Genomic DNA, 24,320 nt, shown 5'->3' with positions numbered 1-24,320 from the left:
GCACAGTGACTTGACACCTACTTTAACATGATTTTTTAAAATTTATTTTTGGGTCACACCCGGCAATGCACAGGGGTTGCTCCTGGCTTTGCACTCAGGAATTACTCCTGGCGGTGCTCAGGGGACCATATGGGATGCTGGGATTCAAACCCAGATCAGCCGCATGCAAGGCAAACGCCCTACCCGCTGTGCTATTGCTCCAGCCCCTAACATAAATTTTGTTCTTTCTAGTTTTCACTAAAAGAGAAACCTTAGTTTCTCTTTGAAAACCTTAGTTTTCAAATTCATGTAAGATGGGACTCTTTCTGACTTCCATAGTAGTCATCTAAAACATCTCCATCATCAGATGTGCTATTAGTGGGAAGTTATTGCGCCCACACCAGAAAAAAAAAAAGTGCCATTTTTCTCTAAAGATGTAACAAACCAGAAAGCCTTGAGCTTCTTAGAGGGAGGTCATTGAGTACTGGGGGGAAAATTGGGTAAGAATCCCCAAATTAGACATAATCTGGAAAGGAAGACTTAATGACTGTTTGAAGAGTTGTCAGGAAATAGTGAAATAGACTCAAATTCTGAAATCCTAACAAATGAGAATATTTTTCCATATCTATATTTACACTTTAGGAAGTAAAGTAAAACACACCCTAAGGACTGTATTCCCCGGGGTGTAAAGTGCTTACAGACCTCTCTACCCAGGATAAATTTATATTCCAATATTAATAATCATTATCAGAAGGCAGTAAATAATACTGATTTAGGGATATCTTACCGGTACTTCTGGTGTAACATTTGTAGAGTCTATTAGCAAAAGAATTATATTGTACTATTTGGGGCAATTTTATTGTAGCACTGTAGCACTGTTGCACTATCGTTCCGTTGTTCCACCAATTTACTCGAACGGGCACCAGTAATGTCTCCATTGTGAGACTTATTATTGTTTTTGGCATATTGAATATGTCACGGGGAGCTTCCCAGCTCTGCCATGCAGGCTGGATACTCTCAGTAGCTTGCCAGGCTCTCCGAGAGGGACAGAAGAATCAAACCCTGGTCGACTGCGTGCAAGGCAAACGCCCTACCCGCTGTGCTATCACTGCAATCCATGGGGCAATTTCATTATTACAGAAAATGTTTTCTCAAGTGCATTAAGCGTTGGGAAAAGGGGAGTCGTATTTTTCTGCCAACGGCCCTTTGGATACTTATCATTCATGGGTCATTGAACACAGGTCTGTCCCTTCAGACCACATGACTTCGTGGGCTTTATAGTGCCCATGGGTTGGGAGTTCCCTTCTGAATTAAGTGAAAATTGTTCATTGTCGGTAAGCAGAAGTGGAAAATGAAAATATATCTTAATAAACAAAGTATTCCTTTCACCATCTTTCTACCCTGGAAATAAGAAAAAGTTAGAACTTGTTTTTAAAGTGCTAGTACCTATATTTAAGAACTAGGATGCAGTTCCCAAAGTACTTCAGCAACTTATTTTGATTAGTGCAGATCCACATGTTGATTAAAAACCCTGAGCACCAGCCATGAGCCAGTCAGTATTTTTTGAGCTTGGAAAAACTGGTAAACAGAAGCAAAGGTTCCTGGGCTTTAGGAAATTCAAGATGTCCTGAGATATGAACCATTATCCTGCTCATGAAAGCAAGATTTTGTGAAACAGACATAGCCAAAAGCTATAAATGATCTAAATTTTATATAAAACTGTACACTTTTAAGGAAATGGCACTTAAAGTTGTTTTAGGAAAGTTAAAGATAGTATTATTTTCAGAACCTCATGGGTTTATATAGTTTTTAAATAGCTTAAATATTTTTCAGCTTTCTTTCTAATGACAGGTTAGGTGTTAGTTATGTGTTATTCTGAGAAGTTAAATATCTTACTCGACCAACTGGAGGGGGAAAAAGGACAGAGAGACAGCTGTCGATTAATTTATTACATTTATATTTGGTATACGTATACAAATAATCCAAAGGTACCTGAAAGGTAGAAAACTGTCCAATACCTATTATAAAAATATACTAGTCCCATATTATTTATTATATAATGGTGTCATATAATGGTGTACTGTGGGTATCTTTTATTATCTTTCCCCACTTTTGTACTTGAGTGAAGTAGTCTTACTAGGGCTCTTTTGCTAGTATGACTGTTATTGAGCTTACTTCCTAGTAGATGTCCTGTTAACAAAGCTAGGTCCATGGAGGCCTGGAGTCAGTTCAGGCTCCAGAACTGAATAAAGGTCCCCAATCTTGGGCTGGAGAACTAGAAGAGCTGAGCACATGCTTTGTGGACAGGAGGTCTAGGTTTAGCATGTAACACTACTTGGTCCCCCAAGCACCTTGGCAGTGACCCGTGAGTACTAGGTGTGTCCCAACATATGAACAAAAAAATGCTAATTATTGCCCCTTTAAATAAGTGACTCAGGCTGGGGGTCTGGAGGTATAGTACAGCAGGTAGAATGTTTGCCTTGCATGTGGCTGATTTGGGTTTGATTCCCAGTACCCCGTATGGTCCCATAAACCCCAGCAAGAGTGATTCCTGAGCACAGAGACAGAAGCACTGAGCACTGATGGGACCAAAAACAAACAAAAAAGTTTTTCAAAGAATTGAGTTGGGGCCGGAGAGTGATTACAGGGGTTACAGGGGTTAAAGAGCTTGCCTTGCATGCAGCCAACCCCAGTTGATCACTTTGATTTGTCACCAAATATGGTTCCCCAGTACTGCTAGGAGAAAGCCTTTAGCACTACCAGGTATGCCCTCCAACTTAATTTTTGAATTTATCTTACCCCTAACATGTTAATGAATCATATCACTTTCTTATATGGCTATAAAATGCCCATTTTCCAGAAAGCTTTTTAATAATACAACCTAACTTTTTCATGGGTTGTGTCCCAGTTCCCTCGGGTCTGTGATTTACTCTCTCATTTACTCTGTGGGTTAGACTGAAACTAGAAATACTGCCCTTTGATATAGCAGCAGATCATTTCTACAAATAGAAATTATTTCAGTACTCTTGTAAATTATGCTTTATCACTAAAAAAAAAAATTAGAAAAAGAAATAAAATTTTTAAAAGATTACCCAGCCTTAGAAATTACCCCATATAGGCCGGGGAGATATTATAGTGGGTATTGCGTTTGCCTTGCATGGAACATGCCTGAGTTTGATCTCCTGTATCCCATATGGTCCCCGAACCAAACTAGAGTGATCCCTGAGCACAGAGCCAGGAGTAAGCCCTGTGTACCACCAGGTGTGGGCCCAAAACAAAATTTAAAAAATTATCCCACAAAAATAAGATGATCATGTATCCAGAATAATTTCATTTTCCCTGCACTTTTGGATTCTAGTATTTTCCCCTGCACTCCTCTCTGCCAGGTCTAGGAGCGTAACTCCAGCTGACTGCTGTTATAGCATTCCTCGGTGTTGCATTTATGCTTCTACTTAAAACTCTACAAAGACAATGTCTTTGTTAATATACAGATAGCAGAGCCCTTTGACCCGAGTGGGCCTGGTGTGATTGGCTGTAGCAAACAACCCAACAGGACACTAAGAGTACCAAGACAGATTCTTGTGTCTGAGATTCAGCCTTGAATGGGATAAAAAGATTTTTCTGATGCCTCTTCCATTTCCAAAATGTCAGTAATGCTGATTAGCACTGTTGGAGGCATGAGCAAGGCAGATTAGTTTCTGGCCGACTTTACTAGCTGTAGAGTCACTCGTGGCTCTTTTTGTGGAGAGAAAACGATCCATGGACCCTAAGCCTGTGCTGCAGAGATTTCTGCCATGGGAAGTGTCTCTCCTTCGGCACCCCTATAAACCAAGCGCTGTGGTTTTCTGGTTGGCCAATTCACATCTCTGGACGGTAGTCCTGGCTTCATCCCCAACCTCTTTTCATTGAAGAATGAAAACCTCCTAATGAGGAATGAGTTTAATGACAATTTAAGTATTTAGTGACTACTTCCTCACTATAACAGGATACGTTTAGCCCCTAGGGAACTGATAACGTGCCCTATGTTCAAGGATGAAAACCCTTACAGGAGTTTCATTTTAATCATTGAGGTAACCCGACCTCATATTTGCAAAGGATCTGGCTCATTGTAAGCATTCTCGGTGGATCAGAACTAACCAGACATGGTTGCTGTGCTCAATGACATTCCTAACCCTAGGGATGCAAGAGAAGACCTAAGTTGGTTAAAAAGAAAATGCATTATTTCCACATTTTGTGATACATGTATTTTTATTATGCTGTAAAAAGCAATACTACCTGATTTCATTTAAAATAAATATTTCCCAAATTCAGAATACTTACAACTTAATAGTTTTTAAGATTAGATTCACTTTGGGAGGTTCCGGAAGCAAATACATTCATAACTGTACAATCCCCAGGAAGAATCTAAATTCAACATTAGGTCTTTTAGTCCTTGTCAGAAAGACAACTGCATCGAATGGTTGATAGCTAATCCGGCTCTGCAGCTGAAGGGCAATTGAGGGGGAGTTGGGGGAGGGAGATTACATCCAAAGATGAGATCATCAAAACTGAGGCCAGCAAAACAAGTGCATACAAGCTTTAAATAAATATAACCATATAAAACTCATGATACAGAAAAAAAAGCATGTGTGATCCTAAAGCCAAACAAAAAGATCTCTGGAAGATAGTGATGGCAGTAATTCACAACAGTCAACAGGCATTTAAACCAGAAGTACTACTCATTGTTACCAGCCAAAAGCAGACAGCCAGAGCAGGAACCAGAATGCAGTTAGAAATCACCCCGGGGGTAAATAAGGGCACATTTAAATAAAGCACAAGGATTTTACAAAAGAGCTCTGATCTGAGAAAAGACAAAAACTCTCTTTGTTCCCAAATACTGGTTGGAACTTCTTTTTTATTAGAGAAAAATCTCGGAAGCATTGGTAATCTTCAAGCCACACAATTGAACCATCTTAGTGTTTCTTCCTAATCACACAAAAACAAGCTGTTATTTGGGCAAAGTTATGGCAGTTGGTTGCAGTAAGAGTGTTTCTTCCACTCTCTCTTTGGAGATATTGTCACTACGTGCAGCATTGTGAAAACTACCCATCTCTGTGACTCCATAGATCTACGGGGGCAGGAACACCCCATTCCCTATCCACATTCCCCACAGAAGCACACCTGTGGGAATGGCTTCCTACCGGAAGATGCTCAGTTAAGGGGCGCTGGCCACCGATCAGCCAAATGTGGTTTTATCTAGGTCCAGGAGGGTAGTGGCTGAAGCACTGGCTTAGACTGGAAGCAGAAATGGAAACAGGTGGAGGTCACTAGCCCTGGACAGAGGCCATTATATTATCAGCATAATAAAGTTTGGAAGCAGCAGTGTGTGCAGATGGAAAGGGGGGAAAAATACCATTTCATTATATTAACATAATAACTGACATTCCTATAGGTGAGGATTCTGTTCATTTCACTGAATACAGCTTCAGATGTCTGTGTGTATGTGTGTGTGATATCAGAAATCCTCATTAGTACACCCCTGTATCTCTGAGGTACCTCAGGGTAAGGTATGTGTATAATTTGTCTCCCAAGACAAATTAGGAGTTTCCTTTAAAACAAAGTGGCTTTGTCTTATTATTCACCTATATAATCTACCAAAAGTTATAATCAGGAGCAAGCTGGAGCATCTAGTGGTCCCTCCAATACAGTATCTTGATGCAAACTTTTAAAGACAGGTCTATAAACACATGCTTCTTGTAGTGGCTTCTGTGCCATCGTTAACAACTTTGGTAGCTTAGAGCACTTCTGGAATTTTCATCTTCATCCTGAAAACGATCTCAGAAAGCTGCAGTAACAAATCTGTTCCTTTTTGTAGGCTGAGGAAGTTGATTAATTTGTACTTAGCAAAGTAATTTCTCTCTGCTTGACCTTCTAGAGACAAATGGCAGAGTTAGAGTGTGGATGTCAGAAAGAGAAGACGTTTTCTGACTTTCTGTGGAAAACATGAGAACTGCATAGTACACCAGCACTCACTTTGCCAGTTAACGAGGCAGATAATTGATTGGCTGGGAAGAGAGGCTGGATTAAGGGGGATCGATAAAAAGGAAATTTTTTTCCCAAAGTATTATCACATTTACACGTTTTTTGGTCACCAAAATAGCTTTAACACAGTCCCTGATAATGTCTAATCAGAATCGGTCTATCCTACTTACAGTTGTTAACTATTATAATTTTTAAAGAATCACGTCATGAAAGCAAGGGTGATGGGAGACATTTTAAACACACAATCAGAAATGCCTAGAAGTTGTTCAAACACTCCAACTAAATCTCTATTTGAAGTTAGGAAAATCACGCTGTTTTGCTTCTAAAGGCAGCTTCCACCCATTTCAACAGACTGTACAACAGAGCCTCATTTATAAATGCATTTCAACAGATCACCACCATAAATTAAAAAATTCACAAAACACACAAGAATCATGAAGACCACACAGTTAAGCTAGCATTGGTAACTATTTCTCTTACACCAAATTATACAATGCACGAGGTAAATATTCGCTCACATTATGGAGGGAGATTGTTTTATTTCTATTTTTTCCCAAAGAGATCAGATTTGTCCTGTGCATACAACGAAGAAAACTCCAGTAACACTGAAACGACAAATGTTGTAATATGTACATCACTACCAGATTAAAATACACATGTTCTTCATAATAATTTTCCACAATTAAACCGGTAAGTGATTTTCATCTTGGGATTAAGAGCATTATAGCAGTCCATCAAGATTCTTATGAACAGTTTGGTTCTCCTTTCCATCGTCGGAATCCCCTTGAGGCGTGTACTGGACTTGGTATTCCTGGAGGATTTTAAATACATCATGGTGTCCAAAGTGTAGCGCTTCATCCATGGGAGTATTATTCCACCTAAACAAGGAGCACAGCATGAAATGGGTCATCTGCTAATATCGCTGCAAAGACGGTCATCTGGTATTTTCAGATTTTAAATGCTGGCTTAAGGGCCACTTAAATTTAGCTATTTTAAAGCACTAGAACTAATGGAAAAGATGGGAGAGAGGGAAGGGATTTATAATTTGGAATTCATGGAAAGATATTCTTCATATAGCCAAGTGCTTCTAGGGGAGTTCTAGTGTGAACAGATTAAAAATAGAGTCCGTCCAGTATTTCTGAATCTTAACTTCATTGAAAGTTCAGGGGATCTCTAAAACAGATGTTCAAGGAGAGTTCAGGTAGGTTACATCCATGACTCTAGTTTTATGTTATTTATTTATTAATTTTGGCTTTTGGGGTCACACCTGGTAATGCACCGGGGTCACTTCTGGCTCTGCACTCAGGAATTAACTCTGGTGGTGCTCAGGGGACCATATGGAATGCTAGGAATTAAACCCGGGTTGGCCGCATGCAAGGCAAACGCCCTACCTGCTGTGCTATAGCTCCAGCCCCATGTGACTCTAGTTTTAGAGAGGAAGTTTATGACTGTCAACTCAAAATGACATTAAATCTCAGAAATCTGACATGACCATGAGCTTGAAGGGCTCAAACATGCACTGGATGCACCAGACCAGCCTTTGAGGACCTGACATTTCACCTCTGGTAAGGATGGGTGTCCAGGGACTCATCAGGCCCCTACACAACCAGAAGAATGACTGCTTCTTCCATAGTGTGTTTCTGGGAGTGTGCTATGTGGAGTGATACAGATGAAGGCCGAAGAGGAGAAGAAATGTAAGGGGCTGGGGAGAGGACAGGGATCCCTGGTACCATGCACTCCCCCCTACCCCTGGTGTCATTGGCTATAGCGCTGGTGGCCTTAGCACAACCACATCTCTGGGCCTTTGTACTCAACTGTGGCTTGGATGGCAGACAATCACTGGGACCAGTTGCTACCCAGGCCCTCCCTGAATAGCCTGGAACCTCCCCCTGCCCACATAAAAAATATACATATATTAAAAAAAAAAAAAAGTAAAGAAACAAGGTGTCAAGGTGTTCCAGCAGTGATTAAATGAACTACTTAGCCTTCAGAGAAAGAAGACAGGCAACAGTGAAACTCAACCCAAGAAAATGAGAGTCGGATCGTTTGCATCATTCATAAGTTACTAGGTCACTCTTCCCAGCTTGCTCTCTCTGCTTCTGTGACTTCTCCAGGGCTCACATCCCCTCCCCAGCCTGCACCTTTCTGAACTACCAGCTGGTGTTCTTTCATTCCTTTCTCCCTGTCCCTAACCGTAGACCTTCATAATGGGGGCATCATTTAAAAAATACTTAGCAGGTAAGTCACACTTTACATAGTATCTCCTCCATCCCTTCCCTGAATTGGGTTGCTTTGACTTTCATATTGGATTTCATTTATTCCTGGAGCCAAGTGACACTAAAACAGGTTGGGTGGCACACTTCAGTTGTCAACAGCACATAATCATCTGGCTTTTGGGAAAACCTGAACACTAACTGCAACTACATGCTTGCATTTACGGTTCTGTGAAAAATGTGAAAGATCAGCACTATAGGAATAAATTCACTCAAGTGCGTTTTACATCTTGAGGTCACACATACTATGAAACAAAAGAGTCTTGGTCTAGTTTACATTCCTAGAATAATTGAATAAAAGTTACCAGGTTCCTTCCACATCTCTATTAAAGAGCACAATTTAGGACAAGAATTATACCATTTCAATTCTCATATGTATACAGCATAGTAAACATGTCCAATGTGTGTTAAATAGTGGTCTGGTTGGAATTATAAATAAGGGGTACATGTGTGGGCTGGGGTGGAGGGTGGGGGTGGCAGGGGAGGACACTTCAGTTTCCTGCTCTAAAAAGAAGTGGTATGGACAAAACATTTGGGGATAAAAGGGAGGATTGTCACCCTTACACGAGATTTTAGATCGCCAGTAAAAATCTTTTTAGTCATGCCTTTAAACAATTATAGGAATAAAATTGAATAACCAAAGTGTTATGATACTATAAAACAAAAGTGTGACGATGTTAAGAAAGATTTTTCAGATATTGAAACGGCATTTCTTTCAAGCCGAATTCATAAAATTGGAACTGCTCATTTAACAATAAGATTTACTAAACACAGTTAATAAGCTAAAGAATAATCAATTTGCTCCAGAATTAAGTTTTCACATATGCATCCCAAATTCCAGGAACTACACTTTAATCCTCTCTATCAAGCATGTTTGCCCCTTCTAAACCTTTATATCTCATCACTCACTGAGTCATCCACTTATATAATTCTAGTTATGTAACTGGTTATATAATATGCAACTACATGACTCCATATGGCTCTACACACATCAGCTGCATCCTCCCTCAGACTGGCCATTCAAGGGGCCAGCATTTTACTGCAGGAGGAATGACAGTTTGCCAGGGGGACCAGACGGGAGATACAGAGCACATTTAGGGCAAATGTCTCGAGCTACAGGTGGAGTATCCTACCTCCCTGGTTTCAAATCTCATCTCCTAGAAGCACTGATTAGAACTCAGCCTCCACAAAGCCTTTGCAAACTGACGCCACCCAAATCCAGAATATCAAGAATTTCTATATACTCCTTTTGGAGTTCCATAATAGTGATGACACATTTTTAATATGCCTCTGTGGGAGGTGAGCTTCTCTACCCTGTAAGGGGAAAAGCCCCGTAAGGACACAGTTCCTGTATTTTCCTTCCAAATAACTGTTTAACGTATGCTATAGCAACTGTCCAGTTGTAAAAAAAATTATAACTGTGGGACATTTCTTATATAAGAAATAGGGTATGAGAGAGACTGATACCACAAATATAAGTAGAAACAATGTTTGATGCCCTTGTAAGACACCATAACAAGTTGAAAATGTCTCCTGAGGCTGGAGAGATAGTCCAGCGGGTAAGGTGCTTGCCTTGCTTGTGGTTGACCCCGGTTCAATCCCTGGCATCACATATCTAGAGTCAGCTCTGAGCAAAGTCAGGAGTAAGTGCTGAGCACTACCTGGTGTGGCCCCAAACTAAAAATAAACTAAAAATAGAAAAGTGTCTCCGATGCACAGGATAATTTAAATGTCAGCCTGGTATAATAAAATGCTGACTGGTCAGTTCTATTTTAGAAGAGAACCTGAGTGCTCACCTGTCCTTGGGGAAAGGGTTGACTTTGCAGGCTTCCAGCAAAAATTTAACAACTTCAACATGACCTATATCCAAAACAAAACAAACAGATTTTAGTACTGGGTGGAAATGAAGCCTAGAAACAATGCACAGATGAGAGATTCAAACATTACCTTCTGCCGCAGCTACATGGAGCGCTGTTCTAGAGTCGTAGTCTCGCTGCTCCATGTCCATGGCCGACAAAGCAAATCTGAAAATGTGTAGGCACTTTAATTCACACTCGTAACATCTATCATAACATGACTTAAGTGGGCCTAAAAGACACGCCACCTTCACTGGGATCAGTAATGGGATCTGGGACCCTATTCAGCTATTACATGGTGCCCTGGATTCGTGAATGTCCCTTCACATCTCTCCTAGTTTTGTTCTCTCGGAATCAAGCTTTATTACATTATTATTCAACTTGCAGGAATCGGGGCACAGCTAGACCAAAGTCTATGTCTTAGGAGAGCAAGAAACTAGTCACTAAAGCCAAATGCTTTCACTAAGACTCCCAATCATTAATATGTTAACAGTCTGCAGTTTGCAAGTATTCAGATTTTATTTTTTTTAAACTGTTATAAAGTAGATTTTAAAATTCAGGTAATTACTATGTAACATTATTAAATGAAGATATATGTGTTAATTTTATTTTGGGGGGCAGGGGGCTGGCCCATACCCTGTAGTATTCAGAATCCCTCCTGGCAGTGCTGAGGTGCCAGAGATTGAACCAGGGTCAGCAGAATGAATGGAAACTGCCTTACCCCCTGTACTCTCTCTCAGGCCCTGATCCGATAAATTTATATGTTGCATTATGACTAACACCTTTGCGTGAGTTAAGTAACATCTCTGTCATTCATATACTTTTTATCTTTTAGTCAGAATAATCTGGATCTAGTGTCTTACTAATTCAATTTTATAATAGCATTGTTGTTACAAACACTCATCAGACTTAAGAATAAGCGGAAGTTATGCCGGAGAGGAGGCTTTATGGTGAGAGAAGGTGCTCATCCCTGGTGTGCCTGCACACATACACACACACACACACACACACACACACTGAAGTGGAGAATTAAAGACACAATGTTTGCCACTTAGAGCTTAACTGCAACTCAACACAAGAAACCTGCTAAGCATACAGTCCTATGTGCTCAGTCACATTCTGGTGATCTGCAAGACACCAATGTTCCTATCTTCTTCTTACCCTGTGACCACCCAAGAGGTGGCATAAGGGGAGATGGGAACTGAGAAAGCAGAGTTGGACTCAAGTAAAGCCCAAACACAAGCAGGTTAGTGGAACCGGAATGAACCACGTGGAGATACAGGGCTGAGATTTCACAGGAGTTTAAAAAAAAAAAAAAGACAAGATAGCACAGTGAGCCAAAGGCAAGAGAATGGCAGATTTAAGATGAATTGGCTTGGGTAATTTTAATGAGAGAGGTGAAAAGGAGAGGCAATTGTAAATGAGAGTTGAGCTGTCAAATGGCCAAAAACAAGTTGTTTCTTGTCCAGAAACAACCTCATGAACTTCTAGACACTGCAAACCCATCCTTTAACATACCTACGAAGGGCAGAAACATCTCCGGTATAAGCAGCAAACAAAAGGTTTATCACTGACTTCACCTGTGAAGAAAAGAAAATCCAGGAATCCACAAGGGAAAAACAAATAATGAACAAAGGTTAGCAGGAAGACATTCCCACATGCTCTGGACACTTCACTTCGGTCGAGGAAAGAAAAGTTATCACAAGAACGTTTCTGTTACCAAAATAACTGGCCGCATTTTTAAATGCTTTAGAACCTTTCTCTTACAGTATGTCTCATACTGTGGACGGATGCTTTTGTACTGGAAAAATTGGTATCACATCATCATGAAGCATTCGATCGTTCCATACATCTACTCTCCACCAAGTCAATGTCCTCACCAATCAACAGTCAGTGACTTCTTTGGAAATCATAAGATAAAGCTCTATCAGTCAGACCCAACATGAGAATAGGGTGTCCAGATCAGACACAGATGGCACAGACGGAAGCAAGCCCAGTGTGGGTAGCACAGTCCCTGCTCTAATATTGGGGGAATGGGTAGATCCCATTGGGGAGCTATGGTCCCGAGTGCCCTATGATCTCAAAGTGTCTATTCTTCTGGCAGTTACCCACCTTCCTGTCCTTATAATTAATGAAAAGTCTCGGGAATCTTTTTAAGCCAATGGATCAAACTATGTGTTCATGCAGACTATCCAATCCTACTGTTTGAAAAGTGAAATGATTGAAAACAGTTTGTCAATACTTCCCAAACTCCCACTTTTGTCACAGACTTTGTAACTGCAATATTCAGATGGAGACACTAACTGATACTGAACTAACAGGTGGGGGGGGGGGGGGGGAAGGAAGAACTGGAAGAATGGAAAGTAACTTGGCTATTCATTTGACAAAGTCACACAGTCCTGGGAGCAGTTTCCAAGACTGAAACTGGACCCTGGCCTTCCACTCTGGCTTTCCTTTCCTGCAGCCTCCAAGAATGTAAATTACTCTGGAACTAACCGCTGTCAAGCTGCTCTAATACAACATTTGCAGTGTTTTGCAGAAATCAGTCCATATCATTCCACCCCCTAAAAAAAAAAAAAAAAACCTTACCCTTAGTCCTCCTGACCATTAGCTTCCCAATCCCCACTCCTACCCCTGACCAGCCTGTACTTGAGCCCAGCGGTTTCTGACTAGTCCACAAGCAGAAAGAGGTTGAAAACCACTGTTTGAGTGAGGTTTTTGCTAACCAGTACAGAGAGCTTCCAGAAGTTATCAGAATCATCCAGCATGATTCTATGCATGTATGATAGCATCTCCCCCATCTCTAGTCCCTGTACCAACACCTCAATTTTAGGGAAAACCTGAAAAAAAAAAAAAAACCTCTCAGTGACTCTGATTGGCCCTTTCTGGGTTTAGGAACCACTGTCCCAAGAGCTTTTGCCCTCTTTCAAGGGAATTTGGGATCTCATTCCCTCTGTGCTCCTGGCCCCACAAATAGCTGCAGGACATTGATGGGCTGTTACAAATGATTCTCCATGTTTCCATCCCAGCCTGACCTTTTTAAAGCTGGTTTCCTCTCCCTCTTCAGGCACTGAAGAACAATGGCAAGGCTGGGAACTGATGACCCTGACCTCTTTACTAAGAAAACAAACTCTTCCCACCGATTGGTGGATTACCACTCTTTCGCAAAGTATCTGCTGCTAACACTAATTTTCTTTTCCTACCCTGCAAATATGAAAACAGTGTCTGACCTTCTTCCTATTCGGAGTCTCGCACTTTTACGTGCAAACACACACCCCCAGTTTGCAGCACTTGCATTTCCTTCCTTGACTGGGTTCCTTTCTTTCTGCCTCCACACAGACACAACTTCATCCTCTTTTGAAAAACCAACAGAGAACTGTTGACAACCTTCCTTCTGCAAGTAATCTGTTCAGTTCTCCGAAACTTCTCTTCCCACCAACTATCACCTGTACATAGTACACTTTCTGGAAAGTTCCAGCAGCACTTCTCAGTCCTGATTCTTTCTGATGCTTCCAACAAGCCTCACCCCCCTCACCAACCCCCCCCCCCCCCCGCCCCTTTGCTCCTTCTCTCAGGAAGCTACACAGACCAACTCTTCCTTCTGTCCGTTTTGCAGTCATTTTCTGTTTTCCAAAGCTTAAAAACCCTAAGGCAACTCCATCCTTGCTTCCTGAATGAAACCTGTTAGGTTTCATTCAAACTACCTGGCGTACAGACTTCCCCATCTACGCCTGATGTTGTCGTCTTTGCTCCTAACCCTTAACTCTACAGCCCGAGCTGCTTACCATGCTCTCATTTCGAACAAACACAGCAAACTCTTGGCAAGCCCTGCAGACTCCCCAGCCTGGGCCCAAAAGCTCATCTTCATCTGACATTGTTCACGGAGGCCTGACATCGGCTCTAACATGTTAAACATCTCGATTATGCCCCAAACTGAATTTTAGTTCTACCGCCTGCCCCAACCTCTACCCCCTTACCTTTTCTTCGTTCCAAAAATCTCTTATTTGGGGATGACTCAATTTCCCCCTGTTGCTGTATTTGACTGCACATATTAAACCCTGCCAAAAATGGCCAGCCAAACAGGTACACAGCTGTGGTCCTCCCAGCCCGCTGTGGCGTCTGGCACCCCAGTGTATCGGGGAGGCCAGGGCATGCTGAGAGGGTCACACAAACCCCACCCGTGAGGGCATTCCTTGATTTCTGCTCTTCTCCCAGCCCATTTTAGCTCTTTAACAAGTCCTCTCTGCTCACCCTCCAAACTCTAGCTGAGGTCCCAGTTACCGCCATGGAAAGCCCCAAGCCACCACTTTCTGTCACCGGAGACCTACAACAGTCTCTTGACTATTCCTCTGGCCATTCAGCCTCGTTTTCCCGGGGACCTTCTGAAAACAGACACTCCAGTCACCTGTTTTGGGATCAAATCAAATACTCTGCCATAGCTTTCAGAACAGTAAACGCTGGGCTCCCTGGGTCCCTGGGTCTCAACCCCTACTCTGCCCCTTTCTGCAACCTCTCTACTCCAGCCAGGCCTCCTTGCTGGGCTCTGGGCTCTGGGCCAACAGCTGCTGTTCTGTCAGCAAGGCATTCTCCATGCAATGAAGAGCTCTCTCCCTTGCTTCATTCAGGTTTCTTCCCCGAAACGGGATCACAAACGCAAAAGCACTGCCCTTTCCTTCATTCTTTATCTCTGTGCTTGCTCTTGCTCTTCAGAGTACTTAGCGTTATCTGACAGCTCACACACACTCACACATTTCATGTCTCTCTCTCCCTTTAAACACAAGCTCCTTGTATGCAGAGACCTGATCTATTCTCTTCCCCACTTCTCACGGACAGGTCCAACACACAAAATAGGTGCTTCATCAAATATGTGCCGGCTCTTATCACTCACAGGATGCTGTAATTCTATCTCAATTTTTAAATTTTGACCAACTATTGCCTCCAACACATCCAATATTCAATTTACTACCATTTACATATAAAACTGTTATCACTGTTATTCTTCCACCCTCCCAAATTTCCCCATACCATTGAATCATCTTAAAAGACTGCTCTGATGGCTTAAGGTTTTTCAGCCAGAGCATAAAAATAAGTAATCCCAATATCCCTGATAAAAACCTAAGCTCTTTAGCCTTTCAGCCATGATTCTTCAGCCTAACTTCCTTCTCTGTCTCAACAGAGCAAACTGGGTTTTGCTACCGTTGTTTTTGTCTTCAGTGTCTCTGTTCTTTCCTTTCCTTTCGGGAACACCTAGACTTGTAGCCAAACCCTTGTTTCTCCTCAAAATCCCTGGAAGTCCCTCCTCCATTACTATGCATGCTCCTGTAGCATGTGTTGCCTATGTAGCTTGGTGCCAGTTACACACAAAGAGCCATGTGGTGTCATACACCATGATGTCAATTAAACACCTTGGCTCCTTCAACAACCCTGAATGGTCTTATGTTCCTAAGCCACAATTTACAGTATTTATGAGCTGAAACCATCCTTCCCCACCCATTTTTCAATAAAATGCTATCTAAAACCATCTGAAGCTCTATTTCAACCTCTTAAATCAGAAGCCATCCCTTTTGTCAACATAGCCCATGGCACCACCACCCCCAACCAAGGGATATATTTGCCTATTTTATCTGCCTCACAACTCAAGATAAACCCAGAGTTCTGACATGCACACCATTAATATAGTATATTCTTTGAGGTATTAAATCCTTCTAAATGAGGACTGCTGGGCCTATTTCAGTGACTGCATGTGTGAACTAAAAACCCTTTTATAAAGTTCTGAATTCAGGTGGTTAGTCTTTATTGTGTATTTATGTTCCACTCAGTATTTCCAAAGTTTTAAAATAAAATTCTTTATTAATGAGTCCAAAGACAGGCAACACTGATGTTTATTCATAAAATGCTTATAACTAATTCACAAGCATCTTTTAGCTAATATAAAAAAGAGAATGAATGAAAAAACTTTAATGGAGACTCCTTGTCTGCTCTCGAAGACAGCATAAAATGACATGCCATAGCCATGCTGTTGGATGCCATGCCAGGCTGTTTCACTGGGGCACCCTGGAGGGGGCCGGGTGAGGCCTCTCCCCGACCCAAGGGACTCCAGCAACTGAAAACCTCCAGAACTCAACCTCCGCCATGCTCACGGCCACTCTCCACACACTCAGGCCGAGCCTCACCCACAACTAAACCTATTCCTGGACATCATACCACTCAAACTTTCAAGAGTAGCGCACCACATTTGATGGGGTTTAAAGCAGAAGGGAACCAATCTTAGAGGGAAATATATTTTTACAGTATAAAAAATACATATAAGGACATAAAGCTCAACACTTAACAACGTATTAGCAATCTCTTATAGAAGGACTTCATGGCCCTGGGTGAAATACAACAATACTCACACACTCTCCTCTAAGAAAAGTTTTGTGGAACATTTTCAACAGCTTATTCTTATTCTTAACAAACAATACAAAAAAGATGACTTTGGTTGGGCTTTGGGGCAGGGGTTGGGGTTTGGGATGGAAACAGCTGAAATATGGTGGTGGGGTAGTGGTGGTGGGATTGGTGTTCAAATATTAAATGTAATCAAATATTATGAACTACTTTATAAAAATAAAATTCAATTAAAATAATATAAAAAAATACCCCTTTAGTGTAGAAAGTCACTCTGGTGACTAATACGGAGAAATAAAACAGCTTGCCTTTAAAGATTATTAAAAGGAAACAGAGAGGGGGCTGGAGCGATAGCACAGTGGGTAGGGCGTTTGCCTTGCACTCGGCCGACCCGGGTTCGATCCCCGGCATCCCATATGGTCCCCCAAGCACTGCCAGGAGTAATTCCTGAGTGCAAAGCCAGGAGTAACCCCTGAGCATCGCTGGGTGTGACCCAAAAAGCAAAAAAAAAGGAAACAGAGAGAGGTTGGCATGATAGTACAGTGGGTAAGGAGCATGCTTTGCATTTGGCCAACCTGGGTTCAATCCCCAGCACTGCATATGGTCCCCTCAACCTCTTTAAAAGTGATCCTTGAGTACAGCCAGGTGTGCCTCTCTCTGATCTCATGGAGGGCCAGAGATGGTATAAGGTGCATGACTTGCACACGACCAGCCCCAGTTTGATCCCTGACACTGCATATCAGCATCCAAGCACTGCTAGGTATGATCCTTGAGCACAACCAAGTGTGGCCCAAGCCCTACCCCATTCACCTTGCTGCCCATCTCCCATGCCTGATTAGAAAAAAATAAGGGGGGGGTACTATGGAGTCTATTTTCCCCATTAAAAGAAAAGGTTAGCTGCAGGACTGGATCAACCGATTTCGAAGACAGATGCTGATCGCAAAATGAGTGGCATCCACTCCATACAGGAAATCACAAGGAAGCAGCACAGCACAGGCACCACTTAAAAGGGAGATCATCAATGTCTCTACTGCAGCAAACAGCGACTGTAATGTTAAGTTCTGCATAAATCAAGAAATGAGGGGCTGGAGTGATAGCACAGCGGGCAGGGTGTTTGCCTTGCACACAGCTGACCCGAGTTCGATTCCCAGCATCCCATATGGTCCCCTGAGGACCACCAGGGGTAATTCCTGAGTGCAGAGCCAGGAGTGACCCCTATGCATCTCCGGGTGTGACCCAAAAAGAAAAAAAAAAAGAAGAAAAAGAAATGAGCTGCAGGATGAACTCAAAGAGAAAACGAAACCAACGCAAGGAACAGTTTGGAGAAAGCAGATGGGAGTGATACTTCATTTCATGAGTGTTTACTTCCTGGCCTACTATAAGAGTTCCACAAATATGCCCAATGCAACTGCCACCTGGCATGCCTCCTTGGCACAGCACACAGAAGACATCCTTCAGGAAAGGCCCAACTTTCTGACAAGAATGCAGGTGTGCTGACCACTGATCAAGGCTTCAATGAAAACTTGAGCTCTGTTTATTTCAAAATACCTCCATAAGGTGGTGGCCCAGGTTCAAAAAATAATCAGTTAACAGTGACTGCCAGAGGCATGGAAACTCTGTTCTGATGAATTATTTCTCAGTACAAACAAGAGCACACACAGAACAAAGACCTATATATAAGCTAAAGGTTTTAACATGTAAAGACTGTCTTTGCACCTCAACCCCCACCATGGTATAAAGAAACTTCACTTGGGCAAGCAGGCACTAAAAGTTTAAAAAATGAAATGCTAATAGTTTTCCTTGTATATTGGAGATTTTGCAGTACTACCTGCATTAGTCAGCAAATCTCTGTAAGAAACCACCAAAATAATCACTGATGGTTATCTCAGACAACAAACAAAAACGTTAAGAATTCACACGCATTCTTCTAATATAGTTATACTTGCATATAAAAATTGCACATTTTTTCTAAAACAGCCATAAGTGGGAATTCTATCAATCATACAAGCATAAAACATGACACTGCTAACTTTTCAATCCTATAATTCTATTCATTTTAAACTTCTTTAAAAGTTGAATAATGTGACTTTTGTCCTCCGAAAGGTTCTAATTTTGTACTCTCAGCCAACATTTGTTACATAATTCTATTACTTTGTGCTTGTGCAGTGAGCACCCTTGAAAAAGTCACAATTGTAGATTTAAAATTTGTTTTAAAAACACTGTGATTATAAAATGTATGTATAGGCATTTATATTAATGCCAGTGAGGGTAAGGGCCTTAGGCTCAAAATCATACGGCATACAAAATAATGATAAAGCTGAGATATATTTTCAATTTTTTCAACCAGTCCATGATACAAGTCTTCAAAAACACCCTACAAAGTGAGTGGTGAGTACAGAGGGTAGGGTGCTTGCCTTGCATGCCTTTAACCCTGGGTTCAATGCCTGGCACTCCATAAGATCCTGAGCACCACAGGAGTGATCCTTGAACACAGAACCACTGTAAGCCCAAGAACAGCTGGGTGTGGCCCAAAACAACAACAACAAAAGCAGTAATAATAAAGAAGAAAACAATCTGGATAGAATCTTTTTTTTTTTCAAATTTCAATCTGCATCTTTAATAAACATTTGGTGCAAACTAATAGCACAAGTTACTCTATGTCATGCTCTCCAGAAAAGTATGGTTTCGTAAAATCTGATCAACCTCCAGCAAGAACTTAAGGGGTAATTAACCCTCTCCAGGAACGGGCCAGACTTGTGCGAGTGGTGAGTCTGGCTGGGCACCATTTCTCCTTCCCTGGGAGGGGAAGAGACAGGGCCAGGAGAAGGTCAATACAAAATGAGTTCAACTTATGACTTCCCAACATGGGAGGCAAAAAACTTCATGAGTCAATTTTGCTGTCATCCTCTGCGTGCCGTTCGATGTGTCCCGCAGCATCCTGTTTGGTGGATAGAATCTTTTAAGTATTCTGAGCTAATCGGCTTGCTATTAAAGGGACTGAAGGAAACTAAAGGATTAAATTAAGATCTAATCCATAATGGCCCTTTGCTAAATACTGAAAAGAAAGAAGGAGGGAGAGAGGAGAGAAAGTAGAGTGGAGAGAGGTGATGGAAGGGAAAACTGATTTATAGGCTTTATACTTTACTCCCAAGTGGTTTTATTTCCAAGTCTATCTATTATCAAGTTCAAAACTGTGCTTTCCCCTTGTTTTCCAGCATTAGTTTCTGTCTTCATACAAAGACTAATTCAGTCCTTCTGGAAAGGTTTAAAAAAAAAAAAAGCAACTGAAAAACCATCCTTTTGTTCCTACCACTTCCAGTCTGACGTAAACTGTGCTCTTGTTTCCAGCTCACTGCAGTATCTGTTGTCCTAGAACGGATACTCTTCTTCATCTTTTAAATAAATCATCATTGCTCCAGATCCAATTTTATTTTGAATGTTTCATACCAACTTAGCTTTTTGTAAACTTGAAATGAAAACGTTTTCAGCCTTCCTTCTTTCATAAATTTTGTCTTAAGCTCTAGTTAAAAAATATAAACTACTATAGAACATCTAAGTACAATTTAAATTGCCAGTAAATGTAAACTAATCACTTGCTGACAGGACAGGAAAATAAATCTCAAATATGTGAATATAACTGTGAAGGCATTTCCTCTTTCCTGTCCCATCAAGCTTACTGAGTATTTGTAAACATATGTGGAAAACACAGTGGAGTACATTTATGATTAGACCTACTGAGTATGTGGTTTCCTGCTCCCCTGCTTTCCAATGACTTATACAAACACAAGAATAATCATAACTACAGAGAGGGTCAGAGTGACAGCACAGCTGATAGGGCATTTTTCCCTGTATGGCGGCCAACCCAGGTGTGATCCCTAGTCCCCATTTGGTCCCTTGAGCACTACTAGCAATGAACTCTGAACACAGAGCCCGGAGTAAGCCCTGACCACTGCCAGGTGTGGGCCAAAAACAAAATAAAAATAATACAGAGATAAAATTAATCCAGCATGATCCAAAAGATTAGAGAAAACCCTTAATGAGAATGAAAGTCCAGCAGTTTTATGACCTTATTCCCAAATTTTAAATCAGTTTGAGAGGCTCTTATGGAGATTTATTTCTTAACCGAGGTATCATGATTTATAATAGTATTAATGTTTATGCAGTAAGCATATGATGTTACTGTACCACATCCACTACCAGATTCCTAACATCCTCCAATACTGTCCCTGGGTCTTACAGAGTAACTTTAATAGAGAAAATTGTATCAGTAAATTTTACTCTATAAGTTGGTATATTAATTATATTTACAAACGCAACCTAAACAAGGCAGCTCCAAACCCTGTATTGTTTTTAATTAGCATTGGAACATTTCCAAAATTTCTCAAATATCTGAAATCCTTTGTAATTAAGGCCAAACCCAGCAGTGCTCAAGGCTTACTCCTGGCTCCATTCTCACGGCTCAATCTTGACTCAGGGGACCATATGCAGTGTCCAGATTTGAACCAAGATCAGCCCGTGCGCAAGGCAAACATCTTAATGCCTACACAGTGGCTCCAGTCTCATGACATTTATTCTCAAACTAAGAAGTCTAAAAATGATATTAACCCGGCAACTCTCAAAGACAACAGTATCCTTTATTTGTCACAAAAGAGCTAATGGGAAACATCTAGTCTTCTGGGAACTAAACCAAGGAGCTTTAAGCACTATTGTCCCTGCTATTATTACTCAAAGAATAGGAAACCAAAGCCTGATGTGTTTAAAAGAATTAGAGCAAAGGAATAAATAATGCTGGTAAATGGCAAGGGTGGGCTCAGTCTGCTTTCTGGCATCACTTAGTCAAGAGTTTTCCTAACAAAGCCCAAGTCACTTCCTCACCAATACAATAACAATACTAAGACATGTGATGGGAAATCAGAAAATATCAACTAAAATAATGTTGAGAGGAATCAGATACTAATTTTTATTGAGGTGCTAAGCCAAAGGTTGTTTATTTTTTTCTTAATGGAAAATAAAAGAGTCATTCAATTTGATATTTCAAGTCCACAAATGGGAAAATGTTGGGCCATATTACTTTCGTTCTTTGCTTTTAAGCCTCTCAAGATGAAATGTGAGTTTGGGTTAGGGTGAATAGGAGACAAAAAACATTGATACAACATTGGCTGCAAGTGAACAATTTCTTATCTCTGTGGCTCACATTATTCTGGTAAATGCCAAAGAATGATCTAAAAAGATACCGATGGGCTCATAAGCAAGCTTCCTTTATATCTGAGTATAAAAGTATTTAACAATATATCTTTGTGTGCTATGAGAAACAGCACTCCTAATTAAATAGAAATGAGAAAAATAGAAATGAGCCATAACAGGGCCAAAGGCAGCTACTGCTCTTAAGAACAAAAGCACTTAATGGCTCAGGGCCATTGGTTCAATCTGTTGTCCCATATACACTCCTGAATACTGCCAGAGTGAACCCTCCAAGAACTAAAACCAGATTACCCTTGAGCACCACTGCGTGAGGTCCCAAAACAAAACAAAAAGCTAAAGTGTATTTTCCTTAAGGCAAATACAAGATAAACTACAAAATTTTTATTATCTTCCTGTTCTCTTATATGATTATTTGTAGAGCCCTATGGTTAGTTCATATTAAAATGTTCAGGGGCTGGAGTGATAGCACAGCAGGTAGGGCATTTACCTTGCATGCAGCCAACCTGGGTTCAATTCTCAGCATCCCATATAGTTCCCTGAGCACTGCCGGGGGTAATTCCTGAGTGCAGAGCCAGGAGTGACCCCTGTGCATCACCGGGTGTGACCCCCTTCCCCCCAAAATAAAAATGTCCAGGGCTGGAGAGATAGTACAGCAGTGGATAGGGCATTTGTCTTGCATTTGTCTGGCCCAGGTTCAGCCCCCCTCCCTATATCCCATATGGTCCCCCAGGCCTGGCTAGGATTGATCCCTGAGTGCAGAGCCAGGAGTAAGCCCTGAGCATAGTCGGGTGTAGCCCAAAAAACAAACATAAATACTGTGTTCAAAAAGAGGCAAAGTACCACCATGGCTGGCATGGTAAAACATCATACTGACTTGCAATTTTTATTAACAATAACAAGCATATAGGAAACATAGCAAGCAAAGTAGTGGATTGCCATCCCTATAAATCTGGTCCAACCTCCAGAGTTTCTGACATTACCTACAGCTCTTCTCCCACTGAATAATCTTCTCTGCCCTGAAGCTTCATAGGCCCGCTCCAAGTGCACAATTCATTCTCAGTAAGAAGCCTCCTAAAAGGACCCTATAATCCAATGGATAGAAGCTCCCTCCCCGTCTCCCTGTGTCCTAGTTTTACTGGAGAAGCATTCTCAACCATCTAATCCTTCCCTTGTACTGAGAGCTCCATCTCTTTCTAGGCACTACCTTTTATTGGCCATTTCTTCTCCTGTAGCCTCTTCAAGCTCTCCTTCAATGGCTGGGTTTTATTTTTTATTTTGGCCCACACCCGGGTGCGTAGGGATCATTCTTGTCAATACTCAGGGGAGGTACTGGGGATTGAAGCAGGATTTACAACATCCAAGGCATGCATGTGCACTACCTGCTGATGGACCCTAAGGGCTTTTTTCTAACACCAGACAAATCTGCTCAATCCCAATGGTTCTCTGGCCTTTAAATCTCAAAGCCAATAAAACTTCTGAGTGGGGGAGCAAATGGAGAGGTTACCAACATCACTGTCTGTCACTGTCATCCCGTTGCTCATCGATTTGCAATTTTCTGATGAAAAAACCCACTCTGTCATCTGCTAGTACCATGCTTTATTAAATAATATTTTAACACCAAAACAAAGAAAAGGAGATGGACACCTTGTAATGGGTACCCCTTAATTCTGCAGTGGCATAGGTGACTACTCTGGACTTTTAGAATACACTTCCTTGATTCCGGGTTATAACATAAGCTGGACACTTCTCTCTGTCCTACTGCTCTATTCCTACCTTTAAAATGTGGAGCTCCTTAGGAGTCCTCATTTTACTGTCTCCTAGCGCAATCTCAAACTCTTCATAGCTCTGCCTCTTCATGCTGACAGCTCACAAAGTTCTATCTCCAGCTTTGACATTTTCCTGCCTTAGGTATCAGTCACTCAATGTCGAATACAGTGGCATGTCAAACAAAACTCAGCTTTTGTGTACTGCTAATTGTCAACTCACTTCCCCCTCCCATACGAATGGAATCTGGTAGGGCAGGCAACAATGACACCGACTTTTTGCAGCTTGTCTGGCCAGAGAGTGGTGGGTTTCTGCAAAACTTTCTTCAGCTAATTTAGATATAGCAACTTCCTATTTTCTCCCACAGTGACATACAAGTGAGGTTAAAGGTAGAAGAGTCAGAGAATGGAGCAGATAATTCACATCATAGGGCACTTGCCTTGCAGGCAGCTGATCCAGGTTTGATCCCCAGCAACCCATCTGGTTCCTAAACCCTGTCAGGAGATTCCTAAGCACAGACTCAGGAGTCAGCCCTGAGCACTGCTGGGTTGGCCATTTCCCACCCACATTAAAAACAGAAATAGGTTGGTCATCTTGCAACATTAAACTCTTAAGGCCAACCAACAGACTAAGATTGGTGAAACAGAAGCTTACCTTTCTGTTATCATTGGTCTGGAATTCTTACTCCAACCACTTTTTTTAATATTAGAAAAGTGATCCCATTTATCTAAGCTACTGTTAATCAGTCTGATTAAACAGATCCTTGTTTAGCCAAAATCAAACTACCCTTCTTGAGTTCACAATGCCTTCATCATCTTAATGCAGTAGCTTTTGCACT

The 24,320-nt window shown here is 41.5% G+C and overlaps 1 protein-coding gene across 2 annotated transcripts in view; it reads right to left on the bottom strand.

The window, feature by feature from the left end:
- Positions 1–4,853: 4,853 nt before the first annotated feature.
- Positions 4,854–24,320, bottom strand: part of GLS (glutaminase) — a 74,447-nt gene continuing 54,980 nt past the window's right edge. For both annotated transcript variants that reach the window (XM_055122793.1, XM_055122795.1), the window contains 4 exons: positions 11,648–11,709; positions 10,221–10,297; positions 10,070–10,133; positions 4,854–6,878 (listed from right to left, as the gene is read on the bottom strand). In XM_055122793.1, the coding sequence (XP_054978768.1) occupies positions 6,722–6,878; positions 10,070–10,133; positions 10,221–10,297; positions 11,648–11,709 (360 nt within the window). In that variant the 3' untranslated portion in view covers positions 4,854–6,721. The remainder of the gene's footprint in view (positions 6,879–10,069; positions 10,134–10,220; positions 10,298–11,647; positions 11,710–24,320) is intronic.

This window comes from Sorex araneus, chromosome X (genome assembly GCF_027595985.1).
Source record: "Sorex araneus isolate mSorAra2 chromosome X, mSorAra2.pri, whole genome shotgun sequence".
Classification (NCBI taxonomy): Eukaryota; Metazoa; Chordata; class Mammalia; order Eulipotyphla; family Soricidae; genus Sorex; species Sorex araneus.
The sequence above is the reverse complement of the archived record's forward strand: the minus strand, read 5'-3'. Positions and strand labels throughout refer to the sequence as shown.